This window comes from Boleophthalmus pectinirostris, unplaced genomic scaffold (assembly GCF_026225935.1).
Source record: "Boleophthalmus pectinirostris isolate CB_2022bp ecotype Guang Dong unplaced genomic scaffold, ASM2622593v1 HiC_scaffold_8, whole genome shotgun sequence".
NCBI lineage: Eukaryota > Metazoa > Chordata > Actinopteri > Gobiiformes > Gobiidae > Boleophthalmus > Boleophthalmus pectinirostris.
In genome coordinates, this window is record NW_026571515.1 from 15,847,169 (window position 1) to 15,871,439 (window position 24,271).

Sequence of the window (24,271 nt, forward strand, 5' to 3'; positions counted from 1 at the left end):
GCAATTCCAGATCTGAAATTAACCAAATGATTCTGGTAAATGTGTATCAAGTTTAAAAACACAGTGGAGCACTTTTTTTTAACCACGTGACATCATAAGGTGGAACAGAGTGTTTTCTGTTTGAGAAGCAGGATCTGTGTGAATGAACAAGACACAACTCCAGGTATGTTTGTGATGACGAAGCATTATAACATAGATCAGAAAATAGTGTAATATCTGTCACTTTCTGAAAATGAACAGGCCTACGTAAATCATAAACCAAGACCAGATTGAGGATAGAAATTTTGTTGTTTCGTCAGTGGGTATAAAAAATCAAATTAATACAAAAGAAAGGAAAAAATAAATAAAACAAACCTCTAAATGGGTTTCTAAATTCAAATAAATAAAATGTACAAGGATAAAATAATGATGGACTATGTGACTAAGAAAAATGTTTAAAGTTAAAGAAAGCACAAGAGAGATATTGTAACATGTATATGGCTTATTGATTGGTGTCTTGGTCTTTTTAAACGATTATTAAAGAAATGTTTAATTTTTTGATCTGTGAAAGGAGCAGGTGTTAGGATTTGTGTTTTTTGTTCTCTCCCCCTCCCTTTTCTGTTTCAGAGCTTGAGTGTGGCAGGGGGCGTGGCTGGCTTTTTCCGGAGCAGACGAGACACACCTGCAATCAATCCCTTCATCTACCCCAGTATTTAGCCCTGGTCTCCTCATCACCACTTTGCCAGATAATTCCGTCCTGTTCGGTAGCGTCACCTGGCTCTTGGATTTATTCCCGTATTGCTTATTGTTTGCCCTGGATTTACCTACTCCTGTTTTCTCCCAGGTGTCTCCTGGTCGTCTGCCTTTGCCTCCGAAGAAGTTGGCCAGCCTCCTCAGCCTGCCTGCATTTGTACAATAAACTGCTTAAACTTGACTTTGTTCTGATTCTGCTTTTGGGTCCCTCGTCCCCCACCTTAACAGCAGGGTTTATAACATTTATCTTCTTCCTGTTCCTTTTGTTCATGCAGCAAAGATAAAGCAAATTATCGTAGAAATAAGTATTTATGTTAATTTTCAGATTTGTTGTTCTCTTTAAATTGATGCCAACAAAATAATAGCACGAGCAATAAATAAATAAATAAATTAATATGTTATTGTCTCTGTTATGAAAGTATGTCCTAAATCTTGTTCTTGTATCTTTGGAGGTTAAAGTATTAATTAAAAATGAAAAACTCAAAAAACAAATTATGCCTACAAAAGTACAGTGACACTACATGTAATAAAACTATACTGATTTTTTAAAATGTAATTAAAAAGAGAAAAGGTACTAACGGCATTTGAAAGTTTAATCTCTGTAAAGTACAAAGGTTCAGCATTTTTCTAACCATGAGAGAATATTGCACAGAAAACACAGGCCTCTGTTACAGCTACACTAACATAACAACCGAGAGTCAGAACCAAGATCTCAAAACTGAAGGAGGCATTTGAGGCTTCTACAGATACAAATACTACACAGGGTTTTCGCTCTCGACCTACGAATGATTTTAGCTGAGAGGTATTTGAACCAGTAACTTAAAGGTTCTATATTACACAAAACTGACTCTCATGAGCTTTTAGCCAAGTTAGAGTGTTGTTACCTCCTCAAAAACATTAATTTATTTTTTTTAGTTAGTTTAGTTATTTGTCTGTTTTACCTTTGATAATTCCAGGGCTGAAATTATCCGAACTATTTTTTGTGAAAGTGTCTTGAGTTTAAAAACACAGTGGGGCCTAAATGTGGAGGATTTATTTGTTAAAAATGTGTGAATGAAACAAAACAAAACTCCAGGTCTGTTTGTGAGGAGGAAACAACACTATAACATTCGAAAATAATGTAATGTAGCCCCTTTAAATGAGCTTGTTCAAAGAATATTTTGAATGTACAACTTAAATATTTTAAAACAATATTATTTAAATTCAAATTAAAATCAAAGTAAATAAAATCCAGACATAAAAATGCCAAGTTCTCTAGACTAGAGCCTGGTCCTCAAATGGAACTTCAATATAATAAATAAAAGCTTTTCCATTTTTGTTTTGTTTTGGTGGAAATAAAGTCTACACTAGGATTTAAACTAAGAAAAGGCCCAGGTCTGCTCTAAACTCTAATACTTCTGGGGCTTATTGCATGAGACAGTTTCTAGCAATAATACTATAATGAATACTGACAGTTTTTTTGTTCATAAGCTCTTCAGAATGTCACTTTAAATTAAAATTCCCAAAAACTGCTGGAGATTTCAGTAAAAGCTGCTGGTGGGTCCATTTTCCATGGTAACACTCAGAAAAAGTCCATTCACACAGTATTTGAGGTGATAACATATAAAAAGACGAGAATAATTGTAAGGTTTTAAGAGAGTTTGGTTTTAAGTCCAGGGTGGAACCTCTTCTCCAAATTTTGCCCAGTGAGCTGCATTCTTGGCTTCAAATAAAATCTATAAAAAAATTAAAAATAAAAGACAGATTAGAATGGTGTGTTTCAGAGACAACAGAACTAAATGCCAGTTTCAGTACGATTGGATCTTTTATACTGAAAAAGTCACAAATAGGTAAGTTACTCAAATTAAGAATATTTAACTTAACGTGAGGAGATTGTATTGTTTTTTTTTCTCGATTCAAGCTAATTTTCAGAGCAAAGAGTTATTTTTCCTTAACTTTTACGAATGAAGATGTACTTTCCTATTTAAAGTATAAAAACCCTTGTTCCACTGACAGATAATTTTACATGTCCAGTGAAATGTACTCAAAGTAAGAGCTCAACACTTTCCTCATCCTCTCATCATCACCTTCCTCTCCTAAACATCATCTAATTAGACATGTCCTTCATTACATAAAACTAAAAATGTTTTCTCTTGTCTGTCTGAGTCTCTCCAGGCTGAAACAGTATTGCTCTGATGATCTGAGTAGTGAGAGTAGCAGTAGCAGCTGTACCTGGTTGTGGATGTAGGATTCGCAGAGGTAGCACCACACAGACAGATCAGCGTAGCTCAGAACCACAGGATGTTCTGCTGTGACTCCATGAATCACCATGTGCTCATTCACGTATCGGCCGCAGAAAACCTGACACAGATTTTAAATCATAACTCAACAATCCACAGTTCATACCGCTATTAAAGGTGCTATATTACACAAAAGTGACTCTTGTGAGCTTTAAGTCATGTTACAATTCTGTCATCCCTTCACATACAGACCGGCATCCCTGTTTTGTTTCATTCACACACATTTGAGTAAGTCTTTGTTATTCGTCTTCACACACATTTGAGTAAGTCTTTGTTATTCGTCTGTCTACATCAAAGCTCAAAATGCTCTGTTCCCCCTTGTGATGTCATGTAGTGGTAGTTTTGAAGTTAACAGCTACCTTTTACCTTCAGTTCAGTAGAGACTGGCAATTCTAGGGCTGAAATCATCCAAATTATTCTAGTGAAGGTGCATGGAGTATAAAAACACAATGGAGCGCCTTCCGTATTATCACATGACATCACAAGGTGGTCGAGTGTTTTCAGTTTGAGAGAAGAATCCAGCCTAAATATGCAAGGTTTGTGTGTTAAACATGTGCGAGTGAATCAAAACAAAACTCCAGGTATGTTTCTGATGACGAAATATTACAGCATAAATCAGAAAAAAGTGCAACATTAATTTGACCCATTATTTCTATTTCTAGTCAAGTGGAATCCCAGCCTCATACACAAATATATCATTTATCATTTAAATAAGCCGGGCCTTTTTACCTTGTAGCAGGTGAGACAGACCCAGTTCTCCACCTCAGAGCCACAGTCCTCACAGGGTTTGAACACGTTCAGACCACCAGGGGGCAGCGGTTTGACAGAGTCTAGATGAGGGCACCAGGGAAGAGGGTCCACCACAAACAAGGTGTCCTGGAAGGGAAAAGAATTTATAAGAACTGTGGATAAACCCCTCATTGGCCGCATCTCATTTTGGTTTCCCCGCTTCTTTATCTTGGATTCTTCTCCTCAATTTGGCAGGAAATGGGTGAGGAAGTCCCACCCAAAAGGAGAAACAAGGACATAAACTCCTCACTGAGATCAATAAAGTCTGATTATTTTATCTCATGTCTACCTCCTGAAGCCTCCCTCATGTTTACTCCTTCCTTCCGTGTTTTTTTGGGATATTTCTTAAGATGACACAATTGATTGACTTTGAAAAATTGAGGTTTGAGGAGAGGAATCAAGGAGAAGGAAGCGAGGAAAGAGAATTGAGATGCGGCTTGAATGTGTAAATAGAGTCAATTCTTACTCCGCCCATCTCCACTTCATATGACACCTGTAAGTTTATCTTGGACCAACCACAGGCTCCAGCTGCCTCCGACTTGGCAGCAGACTCCGCCCCTTTCACAGGTGACAGTTCAGACTCCTCCCCTTTCAGAGGTAAGGGTTGAGACTCCGCCCCTTTCACAGGTGAGCCTTCAGATCCTTCCCCTTTCACAGGTGAGAATTCAGACTCCTCCCTTTTCACAGGTGAGGACTCTGGCATATCTGAATCAGTGGCAGCAACAACCTAAAACATAGAAAAAGCATGGTTAAAACAGCAGGTCTGAATATTTCTATACTATATCAGATCTAACGTAGGTTCACCTGTGACTCTGACTGACTCTTTTCTGATGACTCCGCCTTCTCCTCTCTCTGATTGTTTGGTTTTCCTGAGCTGGGGCGGAGCTTTGGTCTGGCCCCGCCCACAGCAGCAGTCTGCGTGATGTCTAATCCGGCCAGTTCGCGTGAGTTGCTCCAGGTCTGAGGGAGGAAGTGGAGGTTTGTCGCTCTGATCAGACTTCCTGCCTTTTCCTTTAGAACTGCGCTTCCCACGATGCTTTGGGGATGGCAATGACTCGCGCACCGAATCTGGGACTAGAGTGAGAGGTTAAAAAGGTCAATGAAATATATTATGGAACCATCTTTCGAGGAAGGATCACAAAATCTCCTGGTTTTCACTAACTGTGTATCCGCAGTGACTTCCAAAAGGGAGCGTGGTGTCTGATGACCTCGTTGATGGTCGCCACAGCGCTGTGATGAGGAGGCGGGGACAGGATCGATGGAGGCGGGTCTCCGAGTAACACAGAAGTACAGAAGGCCATGGACTCAGAGATAGACGTCAAGTTGTACCCTCCCTGAAGACAACAAGGTTAAAGGTCCTATATTACACAAAATTGACTCTTGTGAGTTTTAAGTCACGTAATAATGTTGTCACCTCCTCAAAAACAGAAGAGTTGTGCTTTTTTTTTCATTCACACATGTTAGAGTAATCCTGCATTATTAGTCTGTCTACATCTTCAAAGCTCAAAATGCTCTGTTTGAATTTTAATTTATTTGTTTGGAGGATAAGCCCCTTGAGATGTGTCACCATCTTGTTTTCGAGGGGGTTCCATCTTGCGATGTCATGTAAAGGTAGTTTTCAAGTTAACAGCTACATTTCCAGACCTGAAAATTATCCAAACGATTCTAGTGAAGGTGTGTGGAGTTTAAAGCACAGTGGAACATTATCTGTATTACCACATGACATCACAAGGTGGAACAGGGTGTTTTCCATTTGAGAGAAGAACTAAGCCTAACTATGCAGGGTTTGTGTGTCAAACGTGTGAATGAAACAAAACACAACTCCAGGTATGTTTTGATGAGGAAACAACATTATAACATAAGACCTACTCACACGGGATAATTATGACCTGTGGACCTTTGGTGATTTGTAATAACTACGGAGCATGCCTGAGATTTTAATGCCGTGTGAATGAGCCATGTCTTTAATTTGTAAAGTAAAAATTCCATTGCAAATTACCTACTATATTTCGTCAAACACAGATGTCCGGTGATACTAGTCCCAAATCTGCATCTCAGTGTTTGTTGTGGTAACTGTGCACCTTTTCCATCTCTTTCTTTTCTTTCCGCGTTCTTTTCTCTTTCAATCTCAGTCAGTGCCAGTAAAATAAAGTAATTTATGGGCTTTGCTTATCCTTTGCAAATGTGCTCCAAGTAACACAGAGGTGGGGTGGTAATTTGCAAATTACCAGACGTCCCCAGGTTCTACTTATCCCGTGCAAATAGGGCTTTAGATCAGAAAATAAGGTAATGTACTTTGCCAAACAAAGATGTCTGGTCCCAAATCTGCATTTCAGTGTTGTAATTGTGTGCCTTTTCGATTTTGCTTTTCTTTCCGTGTTCTTTTCTATTTCAATCTCAGTCAAGGTCAGTAAAAAAAAAAAAAAAAGTAATTAAAGTAGAGTAATTTAGGGACTTCACTTACCCCGTGCGAATGCGCCATGTCTGTAATTTGTAAAGTAAAAATTCCACAGCAAATTACCTACTAAATTTTGCCAAACACAGACATCCGGTGATAATACTAGTCCTGCTTGAATCTGCATCTCAGTGTTTGCTGTTGTACTTGCCTGCTTTTTTCTTTCTGTGTTTTTTTCCTCTTTCAATCTCAGTCAATGTCAGTAAAAAAGAGAAATTTACGCACTTCGCTTATCCCTGTGAATGTGCTGCAAGTAACACAGAAGTGGAACGGTAATTTGCAAATTACCAGACGTCCCCAGGTTGTACTTATCCCATGCAAATAGAGCTTTAGGTCAGAAAATAGCGTAATATGGACATTTTAAGTCTGAACCCACGTTGAGTAAGAATGAACAAAAAAACAAAACTGAATTGTACAAACAGTGTAAAATAAAGTGTAATTTAAAACTAAACCCGAGCCTTACCTCCAGGATCATGACTAGTTTCCCAGAGGCCAAAGTTAACAGAAGGTGAGTGAGGTGGGCGTATCCCTCTGGAGTCACATTGTAGCCTCCTAAAGGATCTCCACGCGCCGCATCAAACCCAGCCGAGACCAGGACCAGATCTGGGTTGAACTGAAACAAACAGGAGTTGTGTTCTACTACAATATATTATCTATTCAGGCTTTTATAAATGTTTTTCATTATCACATCACCCTACCAAGGGTGCTTAAAAGGTGCACTGGGTAACTTTTCTGGTGGTGGGTCCATCATCTTTTGACTTCAAGTAGATGTTATTTTCTTTCCAGGAATGTTCTACAGTATGGCATTTAATTTAACTATGTCTAAGCAGCTACAACACCATGGCAAATTACAGGTCAGATCTGTGGAGAAGTGGGCCCACTCTTAGTAATAATGCATGTTTTTGTAGTAGTTTTGATACATAAATACTCCTATAATCTAAAACTGCAAGATTTATCTGTATAATGTCGCTGTATGGAACATCCCAGGCAAAGCAATAATATCATGGAGACAAGCAGATGGTGGACCCTCCAGCAAAAAAGTTACACAGTGTGTCTTTAACTGCTGTGAGTAGAATGTAGGGACTATCCTTTCATTTAAAACACTGAAATAACTGATATTTTAGACATTTACAGACAGTGAGCAGGATTTTCACATTCACAAGTGAGACATTTCAGTTTGTAGCCGTGGTACAAGTGCATTAAACAACTTAGAGCCGTGTGTTATGAAGTTTTAACTGCTTATCATGGATCTATAAGAAAAACTGAATAAGACACTCCTCCTCTGTCCCGGCTCGAGACCAACTAGAAGCGCAATGTATTTTTTAGGAATTCAATCTGCCCGTGTTTAGCTCACAGGGCATCGATAACTTTCACAACGGTCAGATTTTGTAGGGATTCTTTTCTATTTTGTGATTCTGTGATTCTATTAAGTGACTGTATTTGTATTGTGTTTTAATTTATATTTTGTCTCTTATATGTACAGTTGTAAATGCAAACTTGTTGTTCATGTGCTGCTATCTTTTCTTTCATGGAATTCTGTTATAATTTAATAGGGTTTGGTACTTTTGCTTTAGCTTGGACCCTTTCTGTCATGATCCATGTAGTTGAGGTCTGTTTTGTTTTTGTTTTGTAATGCTGCAAAATTACCCAATTAAAAAAAAAATCCTCGAAGTGCCTAAAAGTTAGTTTTGTAAGACTTAGCCTAGCCCTGCTCTGAGTCCAAGCTAGCTCCACTCCAGCAGCTCTCGCTCTGATTGGTCCAAACCCTCCACACCGTTCAAGTTGCAGACGCCACATGGGTGGGAGGAGCTTGCTCATATTAAGGAAGTAAATGTGGAAGAAAATTATTTTTGGACCCATGCGCCAATGAGCACAGGCCATTGGAAACAATGCGATGCCATCTTTTGTTCACCTTCCAAATTTTATAATAGTTCTTTGCTGCTTATACATTGTTTATGTGTAAGAGGTGACAATGAAAGGGCAGATGACTGTTGAAAGTGTCTGTATCTACCTCGGTGGCGATGGGCATGACGACTCTGTGAAACGCGGCGATATAGTCTGCATCGCCCATCCTCCCTCCACTCCAGGCCACGTTCACATTAAAGCCCGCCCCTCTGGCCACGCCCACTTTGTCACACGCAGCGTCCAACGAGGAGGGGAAGAAGTTGCCATTGTCATAGCGATGAAGTGATACGTACAACACACTGAGGAGAGAGAGGAAGGGCGTTACTTTTTTTACTGTTCATTACTGATTTTATTAAAGGGAGATGTGGGGCAAGATTAAAAGGTGCACTATAACTTTTCTGGTAGAGGGCCGCCAGTTGCTTGTTTCCATCCAGATGTTATTGCTTTGCCTACAATGTTCCAAAGTATGGCATTGAACTTATCAGTATCCACTGAGACAAGCAGGAGATGCCACCAGGCCAATTTACAGGTGAGATCTGTGAAGAGGTGACCCCACTCACAGTCAGAATACATATTTTTAAAGTTATTTTTGAGCAATAAAAACACCCATAACTGGATAAATGCATCTTATATAAGTTTAACACAATATTGTGGAACATTACAGGCAAACCAATAGCGTAGTGGTGGAAACCCAAGCTGAAAACGTACACAGTGCACATTTAAAAATTCCTGTGTCTGCATATGGAGGCAAAAAGGAGGAGCTGGAAAAAGCAACAGAAGGAACGGGAGCTCACCTGTCGTCATCTTCAAATATGTGTTGCGTCCCGTTGCCATGGTGAACGTCCCAGTCCAGAATCAGGACCCGTAATGAAGGATTGTTTGAAACTTTCTGAGCAAATCGAGCTGTAAGAGCCGCTGTGTTGAAGAGGCAGAAGCCACAGGGGAAGCTCTTCTCTGCGTGGTGTCCAGGAGGGCGCACTATGGCCACAGCATTAGAGACCTGCAGAAAAAACAAGAAAAAGTCTCTGTAGAGTTGGATTTTGCTGCAATTTCCACTCAGTAATAAGTACAATTCCTACAGAAATAAACTGCCTGACTCATAACAAGAACCACATCACTCCAGTGCTCCAGCAGCTCCACCGGCTTCTGGTTCAACTCTGAATTCACTTCAAGATTCCGTTACGTTATGCGGCACCGTCCGGTTTTATATCAGGCCATATTTCACGGACCGGAGGGGATTGGAGGGAGTATGGGAGGAGGCGGTCCACGTGGCATGGTTAAGTCCTGGCTAAAGCCTCTTTTAGTCATGGTTTTAGATTAATTTTAGACCTGTTTTAGTCCTGGTTTAGTTCTGTTTAGTTCTGGTTTAATGGTGCAGCCGGTTCGGGAGGAGATGACTGTCCGCGTGATGTTTGGTAAGAGGGGACGGTCTGCACGGCGTACAGGAGGAGGGGTTTGCGCTTTTGCGGCCCAGAACCAAACGACCCATGGCCCGGGGGTTGGGGACCCCTGTGTTACTCAACTTTATATCTATTCACAATCTGGCCCCCACCTAGTATCTCTGTGATCTCCTCTGTGTCACCACACACTCCCGCTCCCTCTGCTCCTCCTCTCTGCTCCTTCTTTCAAATCCAGACACAAAACACATGTCTTACAACCTGTCCTGTACTGTTTGATAGTTTAAAAAAAATTTATTGTGTGTCTTAATTGTTGTTTGTACGGTGTCCTTGAGTGCTCTGAAAGGCGCCTTTTTGTAGCAGTGAGTGTGTCTCACCTGTCCAGAGAGCACAGCCTCCACAGCCCTGAAACAGCCGCCTGCCGCCATCAGAGCACACTCATAACTCTGATTATTCAGGAAGATTGAGTTAAACTCCTCCCCCAGTTTGAACAAGTCTCTGGGCTTCAGATCAGAGGTGGACTTCATACGAGCGATGTGATCTGCACTAGAAAACAACACACACGCTGGGTTAGTCCTGGTGAGGTCTTGGTTTAGTCCCAGTGTGAAAAATAAGTCCCTGTTGCCTTGCGCTATGTACTTAAACTCAATCTGATACCCTCTTACACCAACAGCTTTCAGATGAGGATAAGTGGCTGATAAAGCAGTGAGTGGCATCTTAATCCAGACTTAACAGGTGGCTACATCACAAAACGGTCAAATGAGGAAGACCTAGTGGACGAGATCCATTTCAAGTGGAAAGATAGAAACATTGGGGGAGGGCCCTTATTTAGGTCCTGTTTAACTTAGTTAGTTTTAGTTTTTTAGTTCTATCTTAAAGGTGCTTTTCTGGTGGAGGGTCTTTTCTTAATGGAGATGTAAATCGCTTTGTCTGGAATGTTTCACAATATGGCATTAAACCTTTCTATCTCAATGGAGACCAACTCAGAAAAAGTTACAGGTCAGATCTGTGGAGAGGCAACCCCGCTCACAGTCAGAATGTCTGTTTTTCTAGGTATTTATGAGCTATATTCTTAGTCCTGGTATAGTCCTGGTATAGTCCTGGTGTAGTCCTGGTGTAGTCTTGGTATAGTCCTGGTGTAGTCTTGGTATAGTCCTGATATAGACTTGGTATAGTCCTGGTATAGACTTGGTATAGTCTTGGTATAGTCCTGGTATAGTCCTGGTATAGACTTGGAATAGTCTTGGTATAGTCCTGGTATAGACTTGGTATAGTCTTGGTATAGTTCTGGTATAGACCTGATTAAGACCCTGGTTTATTTTTACCTGTGGCACATCAGGAGCTCCTCCTCTGTCGCCAGTCGGACCTCGAGTCTCTCACAGCGTTGCTCCAGACCCTGCTGCTGATGTCGAGAGTAGATCTTTGAAATTCTCTGTGGTTGTTCTGGATGATGTCTGAAAAAAAAAAAAGAAAAAAGTTTAAAAATCCATAATCATTAGATAAATTTCTTTGCCACAAATACAATGTTCTTACCTGTCCCACATATTGAGGTGCTCCATCATCTTCTCATCATAAACCAGTCCAGTCTTTGTGGATACTGAAGAGGCGGGACTTGGGCAACACGAGCTTCCCTGATTGGTCGATTCCCTCAATACCTCAGCACCAGAGACCGAGCATCCCTCTACAAATTTTTTTTATTATACATCATTTTTATTGCAGTTTAAAGACCCATATTACACTAACTTCTGATCTATGTTATAATGTTGTTTCCTCGTCACAAACATACCTGGGGTTTTGTTTCACATGTTTAACTCACAAACCTTCCATATTTAGACTGAGTTCTTCTCTCAAACTGAAAATACTCTGTTCCACCTTCTGATGTCATGTGGTAATGCAGGAAGTGCTCCAATGTGTTTTTAAACTCCATACACCTTCATTAGAACCATGTTGATAATTTGGATTCTGGTTCAAGTACTATCTAGAAGACAGGAAGTATTTTGTTGAAACTAGAAACTGTGTCTCAGATCACATGGCCCTGATCTATGGGGTGCCCCAGGGGTCGATCCTGGGCCCCCTTTTGTTCAGTCTCTACATGCTGCCGTTAGGCCAGTTAATACACAGCAATAATGTGTCCTACCACAATTATGCAGACAACACTCAGATCTATGTCTCACTGGCAGCAGAGGCGTATGGACCAGTGGACTCACTCTGCCACTGCATCCAACAGATCACTGTGTGGATGCAAAACAACTTTCTCCAGCTAAACTCAGACAAGACAAAAGTCACAGTCTTTGGCCCACAGAAACAAAAAGACAGTGTCAGCAGTCACCTCCAGTCTCTCTCTCTAAAACCTTCAAATCAGGCTAGAAATCTAGGGGTAATAATGGACTCAGACTTGAACTTTAACAGCCACATCAACTCAAAACTAACAGGACTAAACGGGGAGTCAGAGTTTCAGTTTTATGCAGTTAAAACCTGGTACAGTCTTCCTGTAGATGTGAGACAGGCCTCCACTTTGATGCTGTTTAAATCCAGGCTCACAACAGTTCTGTTTAGCTGTGCGTATGTCTGAAAGGTTTTCATTTTTCATGTTGCACTCTTCTCTCTAATTTAAAGTCTCTCTCTCCTTTTAATTTTATGATGATTATTTACGTTTTGGTTTGTTTTTATTGTGATTTTAATGCATTTCTTATTCTGTAAAGCACTTTGAATTACTTTGTGTACAAATTGAAATTATGCGATACAAATAAACTTGTGTTGTCTCTGCAATTGCCAATCTCTACTGAACTAAAGGTAAAATGAAAACTACCACTACATGACATCACAAGGTGGAACAGCATTTTGAGCTTTGAAGATGTAGACAGACTAATAATAAAGGGTTACTTAAACATGTGTGAATGAAACAAAACACAACTCCAGGTATGTTTTTGATGAGGTAACAATATATAACATGGCTGAAAGCTCACAAGAGTCAGGTTTGAATAATAAAGGATGTTTTAAAACAGGACCTACCCAGGACTTGGAGAGAAGCCCAATAAGGATAAAGGGAGCTAATGGTCTGAGATATAGACTCCAGAGCACTAAAATGTAAAGATATATAGTTAATAAACAATGTAATATGAAAATGTGCCATCCTTTGCTTGTAACTTAATGGGAATACCTGTCGGAGGGAGCAGTGGGTAGAGACAGGGGGGGACAGGCTCCACCCAGGAAAGCTTTCACACAGGCTGCAGCGCAAACTGCTGTTTGTGCCAAGTTATAACCGCCCTAAAGGCACATCAGAAATTATTAATTATAGGAATCATTACTTAAAGAGGGGGTAGTACACATTGTTAACACATAACAAATTTAGATCACCATGTTACCTTTTGTTGGTTTGAAAATGCTGTATTCTCCAAAAACAACATATTAAAGGTGCACTGCGAAACTTTTCTGTTGTAGGGTGCAACCTACCATATTTTCCGGGCTAGTAGGCGCTCTGGATTATAAAACACACTGTCTTTAAATGGTCTATTTTCAAACTTTTTTACAAATAAACCGCACCGGACTTTAAACGAAACACAACAGTTGGATGGGTCAGTGGGACTTTGTTCTACAGGTTCACGGTGACTCTGGGCTTTGTTCAGTTGTGGCGTGTAGGGAGGGTGCTGTCTGGGACCGCTGGATTGTCGGCGAGTTCACAGTGACTTAGTTGTTCAGTTGTGGCTCAGAGTGGCACATTGCACTCGCTTTTTAGTTCGTTCCTTCTTTCCGTTCCTCGTCCGCGTTGAGTAGTGAGTGTGTCTGCGTGTGTTTTTCGCTGCGCGGTCGCTGTCTGCTCTGTGTGTGTTTGCGTGCACTGTGGGTGGTGCGGCTTTGTAGTTTACTGAAGTCATGCTGGGACACCCGAGTGGATTCGTGTATAGGGCGCTCTGGCTTGCGGGGCGCGTGGTCATTTTTTGATAGGGTTAGAGCCTTAAGAGCGCACGTTTCATGATATGATATTAAACATTTCCATCTAGCATTTATTCATTATGGGTGGTTCTATTGCTCAAAAATGTATTAATTCCTTATGTGAATGGGGCGACTCTCCACAGATCTGACCTGTAATGTAGAGTAATGCTGTAACCTGCTTGTCTCCCACATGATGGACAGGTTTAATTGATACTGTGGAATATTCTAGACAAAGCGATAACATTTCCATTGACCCTTCATTGGAATTGTTATGCAGTGCACCTTTAACATGTAACAATACGTTTCATTTTTGACACTGAGCATTGGGCAGAATCATATCATATAAACTCACATGATGTTATTGTTTATTGTCCCATTCCTACATAATGCCCCATCTTAAAATTTAGGTTTGGTTTTGATTTACCTCTAGAGCCAGAATGATGCGTCCTTCAGCTAAACTCATGAGAAGACGTGTTAGAACCTGGAAGCACTGAGGACTGACGCACATCTCGCCCTGGAAAGAAAAGAACAAAGCATTAAAGGTCCTATACTACACAAAATTTACCCTTCTGAGCTTTAAGCCATGTTAGAACACTGTTACCTCCTCAAAAACATACCTGGAGTTGTGTTTCCTTTCATTCACGCAAGTTTGAGTAACACTTTATTATTAGTCTGTCTACATCTCCACCCTGTGATGTCATGTAGTGGTAGTTTTCATAAAACAAGCTACCTTTTACCTTTTGTTTAGTAGAGATCGGCAATTCCAGGACTGAAATTATACAAATGATTCTAGTGAAGGTGTATAGAAATGTGTTTTTTGTTTGAGAGAAGCCTGCATATTAAACTAAATTAAACATGTGTAAATGAAACAAAACACAACTCCAGGTTTGTTTATGATGAGAAAACAACTTTTTAACATACAGTAGATCAGAAAACAGCGTAATATGAGCCCTTTAAATATATAATTTCAACCTGAAACTAAATAAGCATTGACAGTCGTATTTTACCTTTGGGTCTCCTTCTGCAGAATCAAAACCAGCGGAAACCAGGACCAACTGAGGCTGGAACTGGAATACAAAACATTCTTTATAGACTTCACTGAAAGAGTTTATAATGACAGGTTTTATTACAGTCCTTTTTTACCTCGTACGCAACAGGAAGCAGGAGATGATAGAAAGCAGCAATGTAATCTGCATCAGTCATTCCAGTCTGAAGGAGAGTGAATTTATATGAATTATGTTACTGCATTCTTAAATAAAAATAGACTTCTAATGTGATCTCCCTATTAAAGGTGAACTGTGCAACTTTTCTGGTGGAGTGTCTGCCATCAGCTTGAAAATGTTATTGCTTCACCTGGGATGTTCCACAGTATGGCATTAAACAAATCTATAGTGTATCTATTCAATTACAGTTGTTCTTATTTCTCAAAACAGCAGTAAAAACATGCATTATTACTGTGAATGGACCCACTTCTCCACAGATCTGACCTGTAACCTTTTGTTCTTCTTTGCATGGTTATTTCTCATTGCACATAATACAGGTCTGCAGTGCCATATTTATTTTTTCAAACCCATATAGAAATAAATCGAAACAATAAAATTAATTAGTTAAATATAAAACAAAATAACCTAAATCTAATCTAATCTAATTAATCTAAAAGAAAAAGGTAAAGATACAGAACCCTTTACTTAATTTAATTTATTAAAATGTTCTTGTTTCATTTTTATTATATTTCTTTTTTCTTCTCTTTCACTTATTTTAATCTGTTTTATATTGTTTGTTTTTGTTTTCCTTTTGCGTCTATTATTATCATTATTATTATTAATTTATTGTCTTGTCTGTGGTTGTAATTTAACCAAAACTGAACCTGTCAAGTCACTAAATTAATCACGCCGAGGTGATGGACCCATATACACAAGGTTGCCCAGTTTCTTTGGGAGTCCATGTTTTTTTTCACAGTTAACACATATGGCAGACATAATATATGTCAAATACATGTACATATTTATGTTTATGTATAAAGGTGTGCTTTGTGGGATAATTTAAAATTGTGGAAAAAAATAAAATTGAATTGAACTTGGCCTGGTGATGTGGCCGGCTCGTCTGCATGGAGATAGCTAAATTAAATTCCATCGTGTAGAACATTCTGGGGAAAAACTTAACATCTTCATCAAATCAAAAAGGTGGCACATTCTCTACCAGAAAAGTTACACCGTGCACCTTTGTAATATTGATAAATGCAGACCTTGTTCCAGGGCAAGTTGATGTTTCGTCCGGCTCCTCTTGTGTCTCCCGTAAAATCGGAGTTTGACTCAGAAAGATGAGGCCAGAATGATCCGTGCTCAAAGCGGTGAATGCTGAAGTACAGAACACTGAAACAAGATTTGGAGAAAAATAATCAGAATTCACTGCAGCTATTTCTGTGGCATTAACAAAGTAACAGGACAAAACAGTATTCCACGGTCATTTTCAGAGAAGAAATCTGAGCAGCAGGAAAGCCAGGTCCCTGTACCATTGGTTCTTTTGAATTTCAATTAAGAACAAAATATAGTAAAAGGGGAAAACTGTTTGTTATTTCATTATTCCATTTTAGTGTCAAACAAAAAACTGATTTTGATCTCTATTTCCAATATTTAATTTAAAGTTTAAAGTCTCTGTGCCTATTTTAATTTTGATATTTTATTCTCTCTGGTTTATTTGCCCCGAAAGTTCTGCTACTCAACTATGGATCTATAATGGTGTCAGTTTAACAAATTTTATCGCTGCTACTTGTTTCTCAACATGTTTGTTCACAAAACAACAAAAAAAGTCCTTCTAGCAGCAGAACTTCCAGGGCAAATAAACCAGAGAGAATAAAATATCAAAATTAAAATAGGCACCCAGACTGTTTTTTGATTGGTGTTATTTGAAATAAACATTAAATTAAATATTTGAAATAGAGGTTGAAATCTTTTTGTTTCTTTGACACTAAAACGAAAACTGTTTTCCCATTTTATTGTTTTTCATTCTTAAGTGAAATTCAAAAGAACGAATGGTACACGAACCTTGTCACAATAAGAATTTTGATTTGACAAATTCACGATATACAGAAAATTATTGCAATAAGCAATAACATTGAAACTACGTTATACCCATGACACACAGCAGTATCGCAGTAAACCAATTTTAAAATAAAAATGGCTTAAATCTCCCCACTTTTGCAAAGAAAATGTGCACACGATAATTATTGCCTGTCGATATTGAAATGAATTAGAGAGATACAGTTCTGTCTCTTGTTTGGAGGAAGGAAACTTTTTTATGCAGTATATTTGACATTTTCACTGTTTTGATGATTAAAATGGGCATGTTTCATATTAAATTTGCACAAGTGGTTTAACAAAGACAGCCATGAGTTAGGCTTTATTTTTTTGTTGAACTGTATCGAACTGATTTGAAATATATCGTACTGAATCGTATCGAATCAAAACCTCACTGTATCGTGACATCTATCGTATCGTGGCCTATGTATTGATTTATGTTTTAATTGCACCTGAAATGCAAACTGAAACTTTCCAAACACAAATCAAATATATAATACAGCTGTATATCTTTACTTGGGGTCATCCTGGAAGCTATACTGGATGCCCTGCCCATGATGCACATCCCAGTCCACGATGAGAACTCTGTAAAAACAAAAAGACGAAAAAAATTAATGAAGTTTTGACTGAATGATTGAAGCACTCAGACTTACAGCCACGAGTTAAAGGTCCCATATTACATAATTTCCTGATTTATAATGTTGTTTCCTGACATTATAACATGGCTTAGAGCTCACAAGAGTCAGTTTTGTGTAATATACGACCTTTAATTATCTTGTCTTTGTAAATGATAACAGCTGGTTTACCTGTGGATTCTGTGCTTGGTCTGAGCGTATCGAGCAGCTACGGCCACATTATTAAACACACTGTAGCCGTTGGCCTGGTCTCTCTGAGCGTGGTGTCCTGGAGGTCTGAGAGAAAAACAGGAAAACAACTTAACCACAGGACAACAGAAAATCATAAATGCCATAGTAAAATATAATGCGGCAACTGTTATTAATGAGTTAAACTAAAACAACTGGACTTCCTCTACTACTACTACAAATTTAACTAATGCTACTACTACTACTACTACTACAAATTTAACTACTGCTACTACTACTACTACAAACAAATTTAACTACTGCTACTACTACTACAAATTTAACTACTACAAATTTCACTGCTACTACTGCTGCTACTGCTGCTACTACCACTATTACTACGACTACTACTGTCATTACTACTACCACCACTCCTTCTCCTTACTGCTACTACTACAACTACAACTACTACTATTATGACTGCCACTAGCTCTTGCTACTGCTACTACTACTACTACTACTACTACTACTACTACTACTACTACTACTACTACTACTACTACTACTGTCACTACTAATACTTTCTGCCACTACTACCACTGCTCCTCTTTACTGCTACTACAACTACTACAACTACAATTACTACTACTCCTTACTGCTACTACAACAACTACTACAACAACTAATACAACAACTACTACTACTACTACAAAAATCAAAGTAAGTCCAGTTGTTAGAGTTTAACTCATTGATCTTAGTCTCTGGATGTTTCAGTATCAGCGTCAGTCTGTGTGTTGTACCTGATCAGAGCAAATCCATTTCTGAGTTCAGAGGAGAGGACTCTGTCGACGAGCTGCAGGACGGAGCCCACAGCCTGAGCCGCTACAGAAAATGTGTCCTGTGCAGGTTGAAGTATAACAGAAAATGAGTGCTTCAGGTCAGATGTTCATCAGGATCACAGTGGAAAAACTTCACTAAGTCCTTTAATGTATAAAACGGGGCTGGTTAATGCAGTCGTGTGCCTCAGACTATAATACCGTTTATAATAGATCATTTATTTTACCACAGTGACACTGTTACTGTTTCAAATGTAGAGTTACTCCAAAACTGAGTCTAGTCTAAAGTCTACTGTTATGTTTCGATTACAGTGACAGATTGACTGAAATAAGGCAACCATTCACAGCCTGCGTCCTCCAAAAACATTAAATATTATAAAAACAGGATTTAAAAAAAGAAAAAGGTTTTTAAAGAGGCACTGTGCAACTTTTCTGGTGCTGGGTCCATCACCTGCTTGTCTCCGTGGAGATGTTTTTCAGGGTTCCCAATCTTTTTCACTGACAAAATATAAAAACTTTTCCGTGACTTTTTCATGACCTAAAGTGAATTTTCCATGACTTTACAGCACCTACATGTGTAGAATTGATCATACTTTTAGGGCTAAATTTGAAATGTTTACTCTTTCCACTCACCTTATGGTTTGGTTTTATAGTTTTTTAACATTTAAAATACTGTCAGTGCATTTATTGTCGTCTCTTTTAAACAAAAGGTGCAGACGTTCAGAAATAATCATAATAGCCTAATGAAAACTTAACAGAACACTGTAGTTGTGTGAAAGAGATATGAAAATTCCATGACTTTTCCAAAACTTTCATTGAATTTTCAATTTCCATGACATTTCCTGGATTTCTAAGACTGTGAGAACCCTGGCTGCTTTGTCTAGAATATCCTGGTATGGCAATAAATGTATCCACTGGTAACAATGTTTTTTATTGATCTAAAAACATGCATTCTGAGAATGGGCTCGCCTCTCCGCAGATTTGACAAGTAACTTGGCCCTGTGGTGTCTCTAGCTGTTTCTGTAGAGATAAATAAGTATAATGTCCTGGAAAAGTCTACGTGGAGAGAAGCAGGTGATGGGCCCTCCATCAGAAAAGTTACAGAGTGCACCTTTAAATGCATCTCACCGGATGGAGATAAACGGAGTCGTATTTTTCTGACAGAGATCTCAGTTCAGCCTCGGTCATTGTTTGGGTCGAGCGCATCAGATCCACATACTTCTGCCTACAGACAAGAAAAAACAATAGCGTTATTTCATTAAATTAAATGGCATCATAAAGTAATAATATCAAATGTGTAGCTAATAGATCTTTAATTCTGCATAATCCTATATTTCACATGATTAACTCTTGTGAGCTCTTAGCCATGTTATAATAATGTTAACTCCTCAAAAACATACCTGGTGTTGTGTTTTGTTTCATTTACACATGTCTGAGTAACCCTTTATTATTAGTCTGTCTACATCTCCAAAGCTCAAAATGCTCTGTTTCACCTTATGAAGTCACCAAGTAGTAGTTTTCAGGTGAACAGCTCCTTTTATATTTAGCTCAGTAGAGATAGGCAAATCCTGGTCTGAAATGATCCAGATGATTCTAGTGAAGGTGTATGGAGTTTAAAAACACAGTGGAGGACCTCCTGTATTACAACATGGCCTCACAAGGTGGAACAGAGTGTTTTCTGATTGAGAGAAGGACTCAGCCTAAAGTCAAAGGATGTTTGTGATGAGGAAACAATATTCAGAAAACAGAGTAACATATGTATGTACCCTTTAACACATATATACAGTGTCTAAACTATGTAAAAAAGTTAACCCAGAATACAAACGAAACTCACGAGTGAATGAGCAGCAGTTCTTTTTCCGTTGCCTCTCGTGGCTGAACATAAAAAGATATTAAAAAGAGAATGTAATAAAGAAAGCACACTGGCAGAGACACTTAAAAAGGAGAGAACAAGCATTTGAAACTTTTAAAACACACTGGGCCCATCTAATTTCTGGTCTCTTGTCATTCCAGTATGTATTTATTATCTGATTAAATACATAAATGTGATCGCATAGCTTATATTGTGGTCAAAGCATCTTACATAGTGCTTTGCTTATTTCACCCAACTGTTCTCCAGTGACCTTAGAATATTTCGTACATTTGTGCGCTTCGAATATTGGTTAAAAATTGTTTCCAAATAATGAAGCCAGTGTAACGATATCCAAATCTCTTGATACGATATTTTCACGATATACATCTCATGGTACGATATTTATTGCAATATTTTATGGAAGCTGACAAAATTGTGAATATGCTACAATTCTGTCATAATCCAAATACCGTATTTTCTGCACTATTAGGAGCTCTGGATTATAAAGCGCACTATCATAAAATGGTCTATTTTCAAACTTTATTCACAAATAAACCGCACCGGACTTTAAACGAAACACAGCAGTTAGATGGGTCAGTTGGACTTTGTTTGGCACGTTCATGGTGACTCTGGGCTTTGTTCAGTTGTGGCGTGTAGGGAGGGTGCTGTCTGGGACCGCTGGATTGTTGCCGTGTTCACAGTGACTCAGTTCCACTCCTCGTAAGCGTGGAGTGATGAGTGTGGCTGCGGTTGTTTTTCGCTGTGCGGTCGCTGTCTGCTCTGTGTGTGTTTGCGTGTGCTGCGGGTGGTGCGGCTTTGTAGTTTACTGAAGTCGTTCTGGGACACCCGAGTGGATTTGTGTATAGAGCGCTCTGGATTGTGGGGCGCGCAGTCGTTTTTTGATGGGGTTGGAGGCTTAAGAGCGCGTCCAATAGCCCAGAAAATACAGTAATTAAGATGATCATGAATATATATTTGGTTAGAAACGTCCTCTGAACTTCCAAATATAGCCAATATGAATTTGGTATTATGACGGGTGAAAGTGGGAGGGAGAGAGTGATGAGGAAGTCAAGTGGAGCGTCTACAGATTACAACTGTTTTACAGCTTCAACGGCGTTTTCATATGTTCAAATTCATATGAACACACTCAGAGAGGGGATATTTAAGTCATCAGCTTATTGAATTAAACGGCAGCTTTTGTATTTAAACACCGCTGTTCCTTTTTCTGGTTGGGTTAGTTTTGTTCTGTTCAGTTTGATATGAGTTACCCCAGTTGATCCTGGCTTTTTTGTCAATGATTTACCTAATTTGAGCCTTTGTTATATTATCTTTTTTTTTCACTTTATTATTTATTTTTTTTAATTTATTTTTATACCTTGTCTTTGCCTTTCTGTTTGGTCCACTACACTGGGCAAGGGTTTTATTCCGTGTTAGGATAAGAGTAACTTTGTGGAGCACATTAAAGCCAAGTTCCTCCTGTACTTTAGCAAGGTCCGCTTTTAACATTAAATAGTCATTATCATAGAGTGGTTGCTCAAATGGATACTCAATCGCTGGAGTTATAGCAGCTACAATTTCCTGTCACTAATTAAATCCAGTATGAAGCAGACTGGCATTTAAAGGTGTTTTGTTTGTTTTGTTTTTTTACCTGGATTCTGGTGCAGCGACTAAGCAGTTCCTGTTTTTCCAGCTCCTCCACAATCTTCTGCAGTCTCTCCGGACATTCTGGGTGACTAAACATCGCAAATTAAAATACAGTACACACATAAAAGTATAGTGAAAGATTGTGTATTATAACAGGATTTTACCTTGTGTCCCAGAGGTTCCTATGTTTGGTGAACTCTTCAGAATACACTAGTCCAGTACCTACAGCAGCTGATCGACTCGACAGGTCCTGGAAGTATAATGCAATGTTAACATGAACAAAATAATATATAAAAGGGACATATTTCAAATTTTAGTGTGAAATACTTGGAAAAATGTCCTATATTACGCTAAATTTACTCTTGTGAGTTTTAAGCCATGTTATAAAACTGTTCCACCTTGTGATAGTCCTGGTGGAGCAGTGTAACTCATCAGAATTGTGTTTTGTTTCACTCACACGTTAGAGTAACCCTTTATTATTAGTCTGTCTACGTCTCCAAAGTATTAACATCACAAGGTGGAACAGAGTGTTTGCAGTTTGAGAGAAGAACTGACAGTGTTTGTGTGTTGAAGGTGTATGATTGAAACAAAACACAATTTCAAGTAAGTTTTTGTTGAAGAAGCAACATTATAACATAGATCAGAAATAGCATAATGTGGGCCCTTTAACTTAAATAAAACAATACTTTTTAGTTCATGACAGTAGCAAAAAACACATTGAACATCTTAACTTATGAATCATTAGTTGAAACTGAATATTTTAAAACTTAAATCAGGTTATTTATCTTGTTTTCAGATTTACTATCTACTTACTAGCTCTAAATTGGATTAATTCTAGTCTAGAGATAGTTTATTTTAAGATAACTTGTCATTTTCTGATAGATTTATGTGTTTATATCTTAAATTTTGGCCAAGCTTTTATTGTAGTGTAGTTATTAGTCAAGTTCTTTACCAGTTGCTGTAGCTTCTGGTTGAGCTCCTGTTCTCTCTGCTCTCTCTCCATCTTTCCTCTCCTCTTCGCCTCTTGCAGTCTGCCTCCTCCTTTACTGTCAGAGTTTCCTTTGGTTGATTCTCCAACAAAGCTGCTGTTTGTTCCCTTAAATCAGACAACACACTTTTACATGAAAATAACTGCAGTACAAACATGTGAGAAAAAAAAAATGTTCAGGGCAGAGTCCAAGTTGATCATTCGCAGGAGATAATCATAAACAGAAACACATGCAAATACAGGAGGCGATTTTAATTTGAGGCCCTCTTTATGGTGATGCTGATAGAGGCTGCTGGTTTGTTATGATGAGTTTAAACAACTGATTAAAGGTGCAGTCTGTAACTTTCTAGTTGGGGGGCCGTCACCTGCTTGTTTCTATATATATGTGATTGCTCTGCTTAGAATGTTCCACAGTATGACATTAAACAGCTCTACTTTACATTTATTCAAATACAGGTAATTTAATTGCTCAAAAATGCCTTGAAAAACAATTATTCTGACTATGAGCTGGGTCACCTTTCCACAGATCTTACCTGTAACTGTCTGGTTTGGCCTCCATTAAGATAGTAAAGTTTTATGCCATACTGTGAAACATTTCATACAAAGCAATAACATCTCCACAGAGAAAAGCAATTGACAAACCCTCCACCAGAAAAGTTACACAATACACATGTAAACCTAATGCGTCACTGGCTGTGGTTATATGCACATGCAATCAGATCATTATTGTTTTTGTGTGTTATAAGACTATTAAACTTGACATGCAAACTGCAAAATCGTTTAATTTTTCTGTGATCATGGGCCCCCGGGGCTGATTACTCAGTTCAAATTTTGAGGTTTGAATTTCATTTAAATAATCTTAAATGTCTAATATCAGATAATAATCAAATGTGCATGTGAAAATAGCCACTGTTTTTTAAATGTTTTTGTAATTTGGAAAATACACTTCACTTATTCATAATAATTTATGCTGATGTCGGATTTATGGATAGGGTAGAAGATTCAAAACAAACCTGTGGAGAGAAACGTGGGGACCGTCTGACAGACTTAGGTCCAGAATCAGAAGGATCTGACCTGGAGGACATCTTTCAACAGGGGTCAAACTGAAAGAAGACATTTATATACTACTGAATAAATAATAGTGTTGATAAAACAACTGCTTTATAAGACTTATTACATGATCACCAATTTTCTCCACATATAACGCCTGTGTATGAATCATGTATACCTATTTTATAATTATTGCAGCATATTCCTATAATGAACATGGCTATTAAATAATAAAATATTATTATTTAAAGATGTGAATGACACAGTTTACAATTCAGGTAACTTAAATCTTATCCTTCATGGTTAAAAATGCAAGTCTATATGTCATTGTCTCTACACAGCTCTATAACTGCTACTAATAATGAATATGCAAAATAGTCAAATAGTCAAGCAAAACAATTGGAATTAAAATAGCTTCAAATATGTCCGTAACCTATTCGTATCCATATATAATATCCGTTTGATGCGTGAATAAAGACGTGGGTGTTCATTTCTACTCACCAATGATTTAATCTTGTTTTTTCTCAACTA

The 24,271-nt window shown here is 38.5% G+C and overlaps 1 protein-coding gene across 1 annotated transcript; it reads right to left on the bottom strand.

Moving 5' to 3' along the window:
• Positions 1–1,307: 1,307 nt before the first annotated feature.
• hdac6 (histone deacetylase 6) lies at positions 1,308–24,271 on the bottom strand. The gene is given in 29 exon segments (XM_055166298.1): positions 1,308–2,447; positions 2,944–3,072; positions 3,741–3,887; positions 4,267–4,527; positions 4,605–4,740; positions 4,742–4,874; positions 4,963–5,134; positions 6,719–6,868; positions 8,267–8,459; positions 8,955–9,160; positions 9,935–10,103; positions 10,883–11,011; positions 11,091–11,238; positions 12,570–12,637; positions 12,718–12,824; positions 13,915–14,004; positions 14,498–14,557; positions 14,634–14,699; positions 15,736–15,862; positions 17,084–17,152; positions 17,374–17,478; positions 18,171–18,268; positions 19,335–19,431; positions 20,041–20,081; positions 21,707–21,791; positions 21,867–21,952; positions 22,655–22,798; positions 23,704–23,814; positions 24,242–24,271. Coding segments are annotated over 28 exon segments (3,357 nt in total). The 5' UTR covers positions 23,776–23,814; positions 24,242–24,271; the 3' UTR covers positions 1,308–2,378.